The following is a 13,887-nucleotide window of genomic DNA, read 5'->3' as shown; positions in this document are numbered from 1 at the left end:
CGTGAGTGTAAACGGTGTCTATATATTGATATTAAACGTGCTATAATAAACGTGAAGTTGCGTGAATTTGCGACAAGGGAAATGGCCACTTCTGTTTCTAAGAAAATTTGCGGGCATTCCTAACATTTGCTGATCATCTTCCGGAATGTTCCAGAAGCAGTCTGGACCTGGACGGGCCGCGAAATTTCTAAGGAAGTGTGTAGTCATTACGCAACGCAAAACTGTAAACCAATGAGAGAGTAGGTGTATAGATTTAAACCAATCAGCAATCGAATGCGCAAGGAACTTTCTAGAAGGCCAGCTGCATAAATTATCGCGTTTCAAAAACATGTGCAGACAGTTTCTCTTTCCTTTAACTGGAAATACTCAAGAAGTGTAGGAGATAAGAACGACGTTAACTCCAACCAAGATGGCTAAGACGCAGGCAATTGGCATTGATCTTGGTACTACATACTCCTGTGTAGGAGTTTTTGAACACGGAAAAGTTGAGATCATTGCAAATGACCAGGGAAACAGGACAACACCAAGTTTTGTAGCCTTCACCGATACCGAAAGGCTTATCGGAGACGCAGCTAAGAATCAAGTTGCGATGAATCCTTCAAATACTGTCTTTGGTAAGTCTAAGTAAAGATTTCTGTCAATGTTTTTTCGTAGGTAACTCTTAGTAAAGTTTTTTGGGAACGTTTTTATTTGGAGGCTTTACTCCAGAATTTTCCTCTTAGATGGTGCATTGAACGGGAAGGCATTGGAAGTAGTAAAAGTAGGGTGAAACCTTTCAGATTGAAATTTATGCTCTGTGGTGGATAAAGTGAGAGAATTGAAACAGTATTACGTACGGGTTTTAATATAATATGTGGCCATATTAGTGCTTAATGCTTGTGCATGCACGGCAATTTTGTTAGAATAAAGTAGGCCAACACATTTTTTGATTCCACTGAAATAAAGATTGTGGCGTGGTTTTATTTATCAATAACATGTTCAGTAATTATGCCCCATAATGTGAGTTTTTGAAGGAATAATTTCCGCCCTAACTTTACTACCAATGAAGCTTTTTCAATGCACGGACAGTTCTACTTATTCCTAGAAAACTTCATGTTGTACGAACTGATACTGATATTGGCAACAGAGAGCTGTAAATAGATCTATCCTTTAGTTATTTTGTTAACCCAACTACCATCACATTCTCATTTATGCTTGTGACATTAATTCCTCCATAATTTCCTTTGAAACCAAAATCCATCGCAGATCACTTTCAACCCTCTCTTTTTTCATTAGATGCAAAGAGAATGATTGGTAGAAGATCAGATGACCCAAATGTGCAGAAAGATAAAAAGTTGTGGCCTTTTGACGTTGTCGACGAAGGTGGCAGGCCAAAAATTGAAGTTGTATACAAGGGGGAAACGAAAAGATTTTTTCCAGAAGAAATTTCTTCTATGGTTCTCACTAAAATGAAGGAGACAGCTGAAGCTTATTTAGGAAAGGTTTGTACTAACTTCTACGACTATTAGAAGCCAGTCTTGAGTATGAAATGTATAACACAGTTTATTAACTTATTATAATTCAGTTCAGTCTCCTCAAATTTGTCATTTCTTTGTTTTAGAAAGTGGACAATGCAGTTGTCACTGTTCCTGCATATTTCAATGACTCACAAAGACAAGCAACTAAGGATGCTGGTACCATTTCAGGACTAAATGTAATGAGAATTATCAATGAACCAACAGCTGCTGCCATTGCATATGGGTTAGATAAGAAAGTCGGAACTGAAAGAAATGTCCTGATTTTTGATCTTGGTGGAGGCACATTTGATGTGTCTGTGTTGACAATAGAAGATGGTATCTTTGAAGTGAAATCAACTAATGGTGACACTCACTTGGGTGGTGAAGATTTCGATCAATCCATGGTCCACCATTTTGTAGAAGAATTTAAGAGGAAACACAAGAAGGATATTTCATCAAATAAACGTGCAGTGCGTCGTTTGAGAACTGCTTGTGAAAGAGCCAAGAGGACTCTGTCATCAAGCAAACAAGCCAGTATTGAAATTGATTCACTCTTTGAAGGCATAGACTTTTATACCTCTATCACACGTGCCAAGTTTGAAGATCTTAATATGCATTTTTTCAATTCTGCAATGGAGCCTGTGTCCAAAGCATTGAAGGATGCAGGATTGGGAAAAGATGAAATTCATGATATTGTCTTGGTAGGGGGTTCAACTCGTATTCCAAAGATTCAAGATCTATTGAGCAATGCATTTAACAAAAGAGAACTGAATAAGTCAATCAACCCTGATGAAGCTGTTGCATATGGTGCTGGTAAGTGTTTCTAAAAGAAATCAACTTTAATCATTATTTGTATATATTCTACCCAGACTTGTCTTACAAACATTTAGCAGGTATACAGGAAAGTTAAAGGAAATTTTATTTTCAAACAGGGCTCAATCAATGCAAAATTTTTAATATTTTCAGCCCTCCTCCCCATTGTATGCAGTCGTACATGTCTGGGGACTCGTGGCCTCTTTCTACACATTGAACCCCCACCTTTCTCATTTGCAATTTGTTAACACTGCCATTCATCAGCCTGCAAATGAATTTGTCTGACATGCACTCTGCATAGATGAGTTGGATAGATACAGTGGCAGCTGGAAAAGCTGGCTAAGCAAAGAATGAGTTTTATTAACTCTATGTATAGCTATAATTTTTTTAGATGAATGACAATCAATGACACCCTGTTTATTTTAGGTTTCATGTGTTAAGCGCCTCGTATGTTATCAAAGTTCAATATCTATCTTAAAATAAAAGAAACTTGTAAAATTTTATGGCTGTCAAATGTATGGCCCAAGTAAGAATCAAACTTAGTATCCCTAGCAACTTTTCTTTAGCCAATTTGTTTTGAGGTAAGGCTTCTTAATGTGGTTTCTGTTGTGGTGCTGCAAAGTGCTAGTGGTTTCTGTTGTTTATGACTCTTTGGGTGTCTGTTATTGATAAGAAGCTCTAAATGTTTCCATAAGTTGTGTGGTTCACATTTTTTATTACCACTTACATTATTTGTTTGCCCCTTAGCTGTGCAAGCTGCTATTCTCAGTGGAGACAAGAGTGAACAGGTCTCTGATCTCCTGTTACTTGATGTTGCTCCATTGTCGCTTGGAATTGAAACTGCTGGTGGCATCATGACTGCCCTTATTTCGAGGAACACAACTGTCCCAACCAAACAGAGCCAGATATTTACAACCTATGCAGATAATCAACCCGGTGTCTTGATTCAGGTTTTTGAAGGAGAGCGTGCAAAAACATCCGATAACAATCTTCTTGGTAAATTTGAATTATCTGGAATTCCCCCAGCACCTAGAGGTGTTCCACAAATTGAGGTTACTTTTGACGTAGATGCAAATGGTATCTTGAATGTTTCTGCTGTTGACAAGAGCACAGGTAAAGAGAACAAAATTACCATCACAAATGATAAAGGACGTTTGTCAAAGGATGATGTTGAACGTATGGTTGCAGAAGCTGAAAAGTATAAGGAGGATGATGAGAAGCAGAGGGCAAGGATTCAGGCAAAGAACAACTTGGAAAGTTATGCATACAACATCAAAACTACTATCAATGATGATAAGGTTAAGGACAAAATTTCAGAAGAAGACAAAAAGAGCATTGACGACAAATGCAAAGAAATCATCGATTGGTTGGACCATAACCAGGTATGCTTCTTATCAATCAATATTATATATTATGTTGGTATACTTTGTTTTAATAGGAAGCTGCATTTTGAATTTTCCAGAATCCTGTTGTTCACTTTTTTCTTTTTGCCACAAAATATATTATGTTCTCACTTGTTTTGCAATCCTTTCTCCGCCATGCAGAGCTATGCTCTGATCACTGTAGTGCTGCAGTCATATTTCCCCTGAACATCATATCAACAAATAGCCAACTTTCCTCTGCCCTTAAAAATATCATTTGTATTTTTAAAGCTACTCTTGTATAATGCTAAATTTAATCAGTGCAGTTTTTGGACACAAAGAAATGCATATTTTATTATATTTCCTGTTGTTAAAATTTCTTTCACCTTGTACAATCTCCAATTACTTTCATAGGATGCTTCAACTGAAGAATTCGAAACCAAGCAGAAAGATATAGAAGGTGTATGCATGCCAATCGTTACAAAACTTTATCAAGGTGCTGGTGGTACTGGCATGCCTGGAGGAATGCCCGGAGGAATGCCCGGTGGAATGCCTGGTGGTGGAATGCCTGGTGGTGCACCACCACCAAGTGGTGGATCTGGTGGACCAACTATTGAGGAAGTTGACTAAAAAAGGACATGTCATCTAAAGCACCTATGCACTGTTAAAAATGGAATTGTTTCGTTTGTTTTTGTAAACTTCAAATAGTTTCTTTCCTGTCTTACATTAATTTTTATGGATGAAGGAGAGTTAGAAGAATTACATGAATACATCAGTGATCATACTTGAAACTCATTGTCCAAAATCTTGATTGCTTTAGGAACTATTCACAGATATGTTGGGGTTTGTACCACCACTTACTGTGACTTGAAACAAAAATCCACCTTAATTTGCTCAGTCATTGGCATAGAAGAAGTAGAGTTGATATTTTTAGGTGCAGTGGTCATTAAAGGAGTATGACGAGCAACTATTGGGCCGATTTTTTCCAATTATCAATGGAGAAGGCCTGGAGATATTTTAACTATATACAAATTCACAAAAATAGCCCCATGTAACTGTGCCCCTGACCCCGGTCAAGAGCAACTTGCAGAATATTTTTCAGATTCTGTTTATTGCAAATTTTTATTTTTCCTATATTGTCTTTGAATTTCCTTGAACCTTACCAACCACAAATTTCTTTAATTTTTGAAAAACATTATTTTCCATCTGTCTAATAACTAAAGCTACCCTGGGTACCAGAGCCACAAAAATTAAACAGCAGGGTAAACTAAAGCAGACAATTTATCAAAACAGTGCCGATATTATTTTGATGTAATTAATTGCTGTCAAAAATTAGAGCTAATGCTAAATGCGGACAAAGTATGAAAGTAAATTTTAAGTTGGAAGTCAGAATCTTTCAAATACTTCTTAAATACACAAGCTTAAGAAACTTTACAGGAAGGTCTGAGCTTCCATCGTGTTTCAAATAACTAATTGAAGTTTAATGATACCTCTTATTAAGGAAGAAAGCATAGACAAATAAACTAGCATTTAGAGTAGCATCTTGTTTCAAAGCATAGACAAATAAACTAGCATTTAGAGTAGCATCTTAAAGATGTGTTAGAATGGTAAAGCATAAGAAAAGTAAAAAAGCTGCGGAACTGTGACAAAAGAACAGTTGCAAACAGTATATTATCTGTTCCTTGAGCGTCTTCCACTTTTTGTTTTCTTTGCTTGTTTTGGAGTTGAAGGGACTGGAAAGGGGAAAGAATTGTTAATCTGTTGTAAACCACAAATGTGTCTTTTACAAAACAATTGGTTTTAGTTTAAAAGTTAATGCTTCAAAAGAAGTAGAATAGATTTGGAATGTAATAATTTTTTAGGAAAGGATTTTTTATGTGCACGTGGTTTCTGACTATCTTACAAAAAGACAGTAATCTGCTTACAGGGGCTGCTTGTTCATAGATTGCATGCATGAACAAGAAAATAAGTGCTGTTATGCAGACTTTACAATTTTCTCCATCTGTAAAGTTTTCATCTAGGCTAGTTCATAGATTTTTGTAAACAAATCTTCAACTCAATCATCCTTATTTATAGCATTTGAACAAATAGCTACTTACCTGGTACAATATCAGATCCCAGTGAAACATTTGATCCTTCCTCCCAAGACATTCTAAAATAGCAAGTTTATTGGTACTATGTTTCTTTAAATTTTTATCTTAATTTTAAATGGGTTAGACCAAGTTCTTAGGTATTTGAGTGCCGAGCCAGAAAAACACAGATTTTTCAGAGGTCACTGGGTTCCCAAAATTTATATACCTTGTGCTGCTCAAAATAAAATTCAGATCTCATAGCAGGCTAGCCTGCCTATCTTATCTCTAGCTAGCATCATACATAAGCCCAAAAAATAGTTTTCACAAAAGTTTGTAACTTTATGTTTCTTGTACCAGGTTGAGTTAGAAGATTGTTCTGTGCTTTTTTAGATTTAAACATTGATCTTTGTTAGTTGTAAAGCGTACTGAAGTCGGGTCCAGGGGCTGTTCAGCTAATTTGAAAGAAAGGCCAAAAAGTGACGCTTGTGGAAGAATTTAGTAAAGGCTGCCAAAGGTTGGGGGTAAGAAAAATTTTAGATTATACTAATCTAGGGATGGCCAGAAACTGAACCTCAAATAGATTTTAACACGAGAAAATCCAAAGCAATATTATTAAGGGTTTTTATTGACATGAAAAAGGAAAGGTCTTGCAGGTTTTAGAATAATTCTAGCATAGTTAATGAAACCCCCTATAAAACCATCAAAAGATTAAATAATGCATTCCTATTTCAGTATTCCCTTTTCAGACCAATAACTGTCTATGCATATTAAAATTTACCGCAGAAAAAAAAGAATATATCAGAGCAGACAAAAGAAAAACAAAAAACCACATTTTGAATTTTGAAAATGTTAGCCAAAAATATTTGTTGAGGTAAACGCATTTGGCAGGCTGGATTAAATCTTGTCGCAGGCCGAAATTGGCCCACTGGCCAGAGGATAAAAATGTCTGATGTACACCATTGGAAATGTGTTAAACACTGAAAGTAAAGCTTACTGGCTCAAGTCTCTCAAAAGAGGTGTTCCAGCATCCATGTCTTCATAACCATCAACATCTGAGAAAAAACAGCAAAAGGTGTGTAATTAGAAAAGTTCACTTTATGTGACCTTCGCAAGATTTGAAACAATTTTTAAATTATGCAGCAATGATCCATCAAGTTATAGCCTGCACGCAGACTCGCAGCAGAGAAGAATGAGAGGAGGCTCGAAGAAATATTTATGAATACAAAGCAACTATGAACACATGGTTGCAGCATTTTCCCATAAAGTGGACATGTCCTGCGAATAAGAAGGGCCTGACCCCAATTCCCAAAGATCTGTGAGATATAGTAAAAAAAATCCTGGTAATTAAATCTTTGTTTGGTTAGTATAAAATAGTAGTGTCCTGAGCTATCAGTCAATGAAAGATTTGACTCCTCAGCTATTCCCAAAAATTTTGACTGACATTTTTCTTTGTACAAGTTTTTGAAGTTAAAGGTGTATACATAAAAAACGAATTACCTATATGAATATCATCTTGATCCAATGGATTAGCACTGTTGAATAAAAAAACATTCTTTACTAATTAGATAATAAACCAACAAAAACTTTGTCTGTAAACAAGGATGAAAAACTGAGGCAGATAGCAGAAGTAAAAAAGCAAAATTGAATTCTTATTTCAGATTTTCTGAATTGCTTTATCAATGTTGTCTTGAATTTCTTTCTAGTTGGAGATGACAGCCCAAAACGAGGATCTTGATTTACTTCCAGGTAAGAGACCATTTACATTTGCTTATTATCATTTATGATTCATGTTACATACCCCTCTGGTCTCATGCTAGGTGGCAAGGGTATATCATCAACATCACCTGAAAAATGAAAAAAAGAAGAAAATATAGAAAATTTCCATCTGATTGTTCCAGAGTGTGCTCATGAAAAACCTTTGGAATACTGCTACTCCAAAGAAGACCACTGCCACAGCCAAATCCAATGTGTCTGTTACAATGAAAAACACCTTAGCTGAGGCATGCAAATATATAACGAGAAGCTGTTTCATTTTTTTGTTCAGAAATTCTTGGTCAAATATCATACTTGCAACTACTAACAGGTACTTGAATGAAGAGGAAATGCAATAAATTATACAGGATAAATTTCAGGACAAAAAGTACCTAATACTAAATCTCTAACAGCTCTTCGTTGTTCATCAGAATGTTGTGCACATCTTCCAGTTCTAAAATTGACATTTACAGATTGTGAAAGCAGCACAATTATGCCAGAATATATAATCAAACAGAAAAAGTTAGCATTTTTAGTTATTATGAAAATACCTTGTACACATTTTGCCAGTATGTTCTGAGATTGCACCACAAGTCTAAAAATGAAACAGTACAATTAACATTTGATGTTTGTGTGTTTACTTATCATTAATATTTTGTATAGGATGCATATATTTGTAGAAAAATCAGATCAGTAAATATCAAATATTGGATAAAACTATGGACAATATGGAGGCAATGGATATATACCAGTTCAGTAAAATTCTTTCTTGCATAGGCAAGAAAGTTATCTTTCTCCTGGCATCTTCAAAGACCTAAGAAGTTTGTGGTTAGTTTATAAACAATGGATCAATCAAACCTGCCAACTTTTCTATCGGTTAATTTAGATATCCATCTGGGTATAAATTTTTGCTTACCTTTGGTCATTAAAAAGTGTTTTGTACTTGACGAGTGTCAGATGTTACGTACTTCAGTGAGCTATGCTTTCACTTTTCTGTGATAGTTTGAAATTTTTCAGTACCAGAGGCTTATCTGGATACATAGTATTAATGCTAGATACAATGTGTGTATCTGCAGTCTTATACACAACAACTTTACTATCGTTGTAAGGAGTGATGCAGTGCTAATACCATTCAATTCCAGATGTTCATTACCTGCATCAACAGTGCAATCTTTTCATCTGTAACAACAATAGCATAATGTTTCGACATTAGAGACATTCAACACTTTCATATTGTTATATTAACAAAACATCACAAGGTAAGAAACATGAGATTTACAGCCTATGTCATAAGACTTGAAGATCACCAAAATTATGTAAGAATTGAGCAAAAAACATGACTTGATAAGATTTGAGAGAAATACACTGTTAAGGATGAATCCATGCAATGATGAAACCTCCTTAAAATTTTGAACATTGTGCTACTTTGTCAGAACTTATAAGGAAATTGCATTCACCCCCCCCCCCTAAATAAACTCCCATTTAACCCAACTACTAATGTCTGTGAAAGCACATACCACTACTGTCTAGGTTGGGTAAGCGTAAAAAGCTTTAGCAATTACAATGGCAGGGTAAGAGGAGATCTTCAATACCTTGACTTAGGGACTCCAGTGCCTGTAATGTTGGTCCAGTCTGAAAGAAAAACCTCTCTTCTAATGATTGCTTAAACAAAAAAGCTGCTGTTGGTCCTTTTTTTGCATTGACAGGAGATTATCGAAATAAATTTGATACATAGAGTGTAGAAAAATGGTAAAAACTCTATATGTGCACAAAAAGTTATGCATTTTCATATATTAGTTTTAATTTTCATTCAATAAGAAAAAAATTTTCATTGCAAACCTTAATGTTATTGTTAGTTTCTCCACTTGCTGTGGAACATGGTGTCCCAGGCCGTGATCCACTGCCACCACTATTACTGGTACCATTAGTGCTTCCAGAGGCACCACCTGCATTCCTTTCTGTGTTATTGGCAACTGAGACACTATTGTGTGTGACTGACATTCTACTGCTTGAATATGGATCTGTGACTGAAAGAATAAGAATACATGGATGATATTGGCTAAAAGTACTTTAGAATAAGCTGTCATTACAAAAGGTTTCAATTTTTGTTCTGAAAAGGGTAAGCTATTTAAATAATAAGGTCAAAAAATGGTTTGTAATGATGTCATAACTTTAAAAGAAACAGTAAAAGAAAGAAAATTTTGAAATTAATATGAAAAATACACACCTTTCCTTTGATTAATTTTTCTGTTTTTAGGAGAGCAATTCACCTGCTGCAGACAGAAAAAAAGTTACGCAAAGGTGAGAGCCAAGTAATGTTTCAGCAGCAAAAATACTTGTTCTAAAACCTATCTGGATACCAAAATCATTGCATCAAAACATCTGGATCGAAAATAGACACTGGAAAAAGTTTTTCGGAAAAAATATTAAATAGGTATTTATTATGGTCTCAGATATTTGCTTTGCTTTTTTAAAGAATCAAATATTCTGCAAATATTGGGGGCTTTAATGTGATATACCATGTCTATAGTCAATTCAAATGTTGATTGAACAACTGTGACTTTAAAAAGAGTTTGACTGCAGAAGGCTTAACAGAGCAGTTTTGAATAATTATTTTATGACTCTGATGCACAGTGCAACTTTAATTAAAATAACTATAAATGGAGTCAGCTGCTCTCAAAAGTCTAAGTGTCATTTTACTAACTTTTTCTTTTCGTAATTTTCTTCCTGAAAAAGGAAAAACATTATGTTACAATAATAATGGTTCTTAATTGATTTATTAAGCTTACAATATTTGAAAATTATCATACCGTAAACAACCATAAACAAAACATAATCCTAAGACATTTTTTTTCTGTTTTGTTATCCTGCTTAAAATATTTAACCATGAAAGCTTATTTGGAAGTTTATAATATGTTCAAGAAAGATTTTATTATCTTACAGCATCATTGCAATAACTATTGGTGAATTATTGGCGACAGATAGACTAACTTTAATGGCCAACCTTTCTTCTCATATTCATAAGACCAATCATTATCATAATCATCATCAATATCATACTCTTCCATCTTTCCTGATGTGGCGATTCTGTAAGAAGCAGGGCTCACAAGATAATTATAATGATCACTTTGATTTTGAACAACATGATTTTGAACAAAATGAAGCATTTGAGTAACAATTCACAAAAATAAAAACAGAAATATTAGACAATACAAGATGCTCTAAGCATAGGATGAACAAATGGTAGAGAATTATTTAGTTAGATACTAAGTATTTAGAAACTAAGGACTCTGGACATTGTTATTGTGAAGCGCCAAAAATAGATAAGCCTTTTATCTTGTTTTGTGCTATTTAAGTTTTAATTTATCATTATTGTTATTATTATTATAACTTGTAGTGCATCATGCTTAGTCCATTTATTAAACCAAATAACTATATTTCCAGTGAGATTAATTATAGAAAGAAGAGGTTAACATGCCTTCGACTAGCAATTCTGCTACTATTTCTTCCCATTCCCATGCACTTTTCTAAATGTGGAGCAAATCTATTTGATGCCATAGATCTTTGGCAATTTGGGCAAGCACATTCAATAAACTTTTTCATTGGCGGTTGCCCAAAAACATCAACTCCTGCCTCCTGTACAATATCTGTATATAAGGATTCAAAATGATAATCACATGAAAAATGTTGAATCAAGTCATTGTTGAAAAAGGTCAAAACAATATATTTGAAAGTTGTAAAAGGATGATATGACACAAATATGTTTGTACATTGAAAGAAGAAGCAGAATTGAAAGAAAAGCGAAGCTTCAAATAAAAAATCTGCAAGAATATGAGAGTAATTTTTTTGAGTTCTAACAAATACACACATGTTCTATTATATACAAAATGAACAGACAAGAGAAAACAAGAATAATAAGGAGAACAAAAAGGAGTGATCATATGCTAACGAATTGAATAACAGGAAATAAAAAATGATATATTTAACAGGTTTTTTGGGACTCTCCACTTACTGAAGTCCTTTTGCGACCTAGAATGAAAAGTGATCTTTCATAAGAATTTTTTGAAACTTAGCTTTTATTAATCAAAAAACATACAAGAATTAAAGGAATGGGTGAATTTAAATATTTTTTTCTAAATCAAGCTATGAAATATTAATTTTCAGATCAATGAAGGAGATTCGAAACATGAAGAAACATTCAAAGAGTGATTGGCTTGAGGAATGATCAAATTTTGACAATGATCAAATGTATCAATAAAATAAGCATAAAGTTCATATCAATTTGTCTTTCACAGGCTAGTTTTTCCGATTAACTTAATTTTAGCTTTATTTTATATATAAAGAAAATCAGTCACACAGAGGCATTCTGAAGGTATAACATGAAATTAAAATATCAGTCAACCTGGCATCATTAGTCACTTACTCATTGTCAATATCATCTAAATGAAACCTTCCAAGTCTTACAGATCGGTGAACATCAAAGCAAACACCAAGAGCCAAATAGTCTATCATCTCATACATATATTGTACAAATGGGTCCTAAAGTAAAGAAGTTTGAAAAATATTAATAAAAAATTTACCATTAAGGTATTTTACCAAATTTACCGGAAATGTGATACACCTGGACCATAATCCAAGAACTGGACCATATTTTAAATGCTTTTTCAAAGAACATGCATTTACTTTAAACAGTTTCGTGAATGTTTATCTGTATGTGATGAAAACAGTTATGACTATTATATGGTTTTGAGAGTTAGACAGTGAATAAAACCATATAGGAGTGTGATGTATTCAACAAATATGGTGGAATTTGTAGGTGACATATTTTTACATCAAAGAAGTGTTTACAAGAGCTGGTATAGAAATGAGCCTGGTAATAACCCCTTTCAGTAACAAATTTAGTTGTCTGGATACCTAATGCAGATAAAAGTGCATAAAATGACAGTATTTTTTCAAATGAAAACCAGGGTTGAATAGAAGCTACCTTCAAAAAAGCTGTATGTATTTATGAGCAACCTCAGTTTTGAGATGATTTTTTGTTTGCCTTACAATGTTTATGCTAAGCAATATTTATATTAAATTTCTAACCTATTATCAAAGAAAATATCTTTTGGTTTAAGACTTTTGAGAATGCATGTCATCTTACCGCTAGGTCTAGGATGTCTTTACTTTCACTTTTGGCAGCCATTATTCAAGCGGCTAGATTTTATCCTACACATAAGTCAAAAAAATATTGCATGAAAAAGTACATAATACAGTCCAAAAGGCATGAAGAAAGTACATTATTGCATGAAGAAAATACATAATCACTGTTAATTTTTCATTGAAAAGAAAAAGAAATGCAATCTTAAATCAACATGATACAACGTATTCTCTTTAAGTTTTCATCTCAGTCCCTTTATGTATCTTGATTTTTCTAAAAGTTGTTAGCAAGAAAATGTTGAATTTTGTGTAAAGTTTAAATTAGTTTATCAACAAAAAATTGCTTGATCAATATTCTGACTTGTTTTGACAAAAAAAATGTGAATTTGATTACCTATTCAATCATAGAAAAACACAATAAAACAAATATCTGCCATTCAACTACATAAAAATTGTTTTGCTTCATCATCATATTATGTGATCATTTGAAAATTCATTCATTGCAGAAAATCATCTATTTTGTGCAGCGCAAAAAATTAAAGATTGCATTTGTAAAAATTCAGTCGAGACTACACTTACACAAAAATTTTACATAATTATTGCAGCAGTGAACATCTTTTGTGTGTGAAGCAGCTCAGTCACATACATCATACTGCTGTTTTACCATATTACCATGCTCTGTGGAGTGTTCCGGGCAATCTTTTTCTTAACACATGTCGTTTGACTGTGTCGAAAAGTTCATGCCGTTTGGGCCGTCAGGCAGCGAAATACTCAATTTCAAAATTTAGCTTTTTCACTATATCTAGTACATTTCAATGGGATTTGTTGCTGAAGTGAAATATTTTCACTACAGCAGCAAACTCCCGTCAAATCTAAAGAAATACCCAAATATTCAAATTGAAGTAACTCGCGACCGAACAGACTAAATGACATAGGTTTTCAGTATAAGTTAATTTCAAACGATTTCAGATCTTAAAGTCAATTTTTGAGAAAGGTCTGGTCTGCAGATAGCTAGCGAGCTTAGCTGCGCAAAATCAAGGACATCAACCCGGAAGGGAGGATTACATCAATATTCATCAGAAGCAAACTTCGAGAAACTTACAATAATTCTTAGAAACATCCCATGCTTTCCAACTTTAAGAAATCGATCGACTTTTTTGTTTCCCAATTCCTGCTGAAAAGATGTTTTGAGCTATTTTGTTTCGCGTTGTTGTTGATGATGTGCAAGCCTCGTTGTGTGAGTCTATGGTC

The 13,887-nt window shown here is 34.0% G+C and overlaps 2 protein-coding genes across 2 annotated transcripts; one reads left to right on the top strand and one right to left on the bottom strand.

Moving 5' to 3' along the window:
• The first annotated feature begins 336 nt into the window (after positions 1-336).
• On the top strand, positions 337-4,452 carry LOC135682460 (heat shock cognate 71 kDa protein). Its single transcript, XM_065197354.2, has 5 exons — positions 337-614; positions 1,276-1,481; positions 1,601-2,309; positions 3,057-3,691; positions 4,085-4,452. The coding sequence occupies exons 1-5, from the start codon at positions 410-412 to the stop codon at positions 4,298-4,300; spliced, it is 1,971 nt and encodes a 656-aa protein (XP_065053426.2). The 5' UTR covers positions 337-409; the 3' UTR covers positions 4,301-4,452.
• Positions 3,277-13,876, bottom strand: LOC135682004 (ataxin-7-like protein 3). Its single transcript, XM_089113179.1, has 18 exons — positions 13,739-13,876; positions 12,641-12,705; positions 11,918-12,033; positions 11,507-11,523; positions 10,973-11,141; positions 10,499-10,581; positions 10,199-10,221; positions 9,722-9,767; positions 9,334-9,521; positions 9,087-9,126; positions 8,648-8,673; positions 8,046-8,089; positions 7,887-7,948; positions 7,541-7,586; positions 7,240-7,274; positions 6,737-6,794; positions 5,770-5,822; positions 3,277-5,403 (listed from the first exon to the last, which is right to left on the bottom strand). The coding sequence occupies exons 2-18, from the start codon at positions 12,680-12,682 to the stop codon at positions 5,342-5,344; spliced, it is 1,110 nt and encodes a 369-aa protein (XP_088969305.1). The 5' UTR covers positions 12,683-12,705; positions 13,739-13,876; the 3' UTR covers positions 3,277-5,341.
• Positions 13,877-13,887: the final 11 nt, after the last annotated feature.

Source organism: Rhopilema esculentum, chromosome 16 (assembly GCF_057945365.1).
Source record: "Rhopilema esculentum isolate cy_ngs chromosome 16, ASM5794536v1, whole genome shotgun sequence".
NCBI classification, from domain to species: Eukaryota; Metazoa; Cnidaria; class Scyphozoa; order Rhizostomeae; family Rhizostomatidae; genus Rhopilema; species Rhopilema esculentum.
This window is presented reverse-complemented; position numbering and strand designations above follow the sequence as displayed.

Bases quoted from the DNA above. Each gene is read 5' to 3' on its own strand.
- LOC135682004 (XM_089113179.1), bottom strand. From the start codon at position 12,682: ATGGCTGCCAAAAGTGAAAGTAAAGACATCCTAGACCTAGCG. The intron at 7,949-8,045 runs GTATTTTCATAA...TGTCAATTTTAG, and splicing joins ACTGGCAAAATGTGTACAAG to AACTGGAAGATGTGCACAAC. The intron at 5,404-5,769 runs GTAAGTAGCTAT...TCCCCTTTCCAG, and splicing joins GGGATCTGATATTGTACCAG to TCCCTTCAACTCCAAAACAA.
- LOC135682460 (XM_065197354.2), top strand. From the start codon at position 410: ATGGCTAAGACGCAGGCAATTGGCATTGATCTTGGTACTACATACTCC. The intron at 1,482-1,600 runs GTTTGTACTAAC...TCTTTGTTTTAG, and splicing joins CTGAAGCTTATTTAGGAAAG to AAAGTGGACAATGCAGTTGT. The intron at 3,692-4,084 runs GTATGCTTCTTA...TTACTTTCATAG, and splicing joins ATTGGTTGGACCATAACCAG to GATGCTTCAACTGAAGAATT.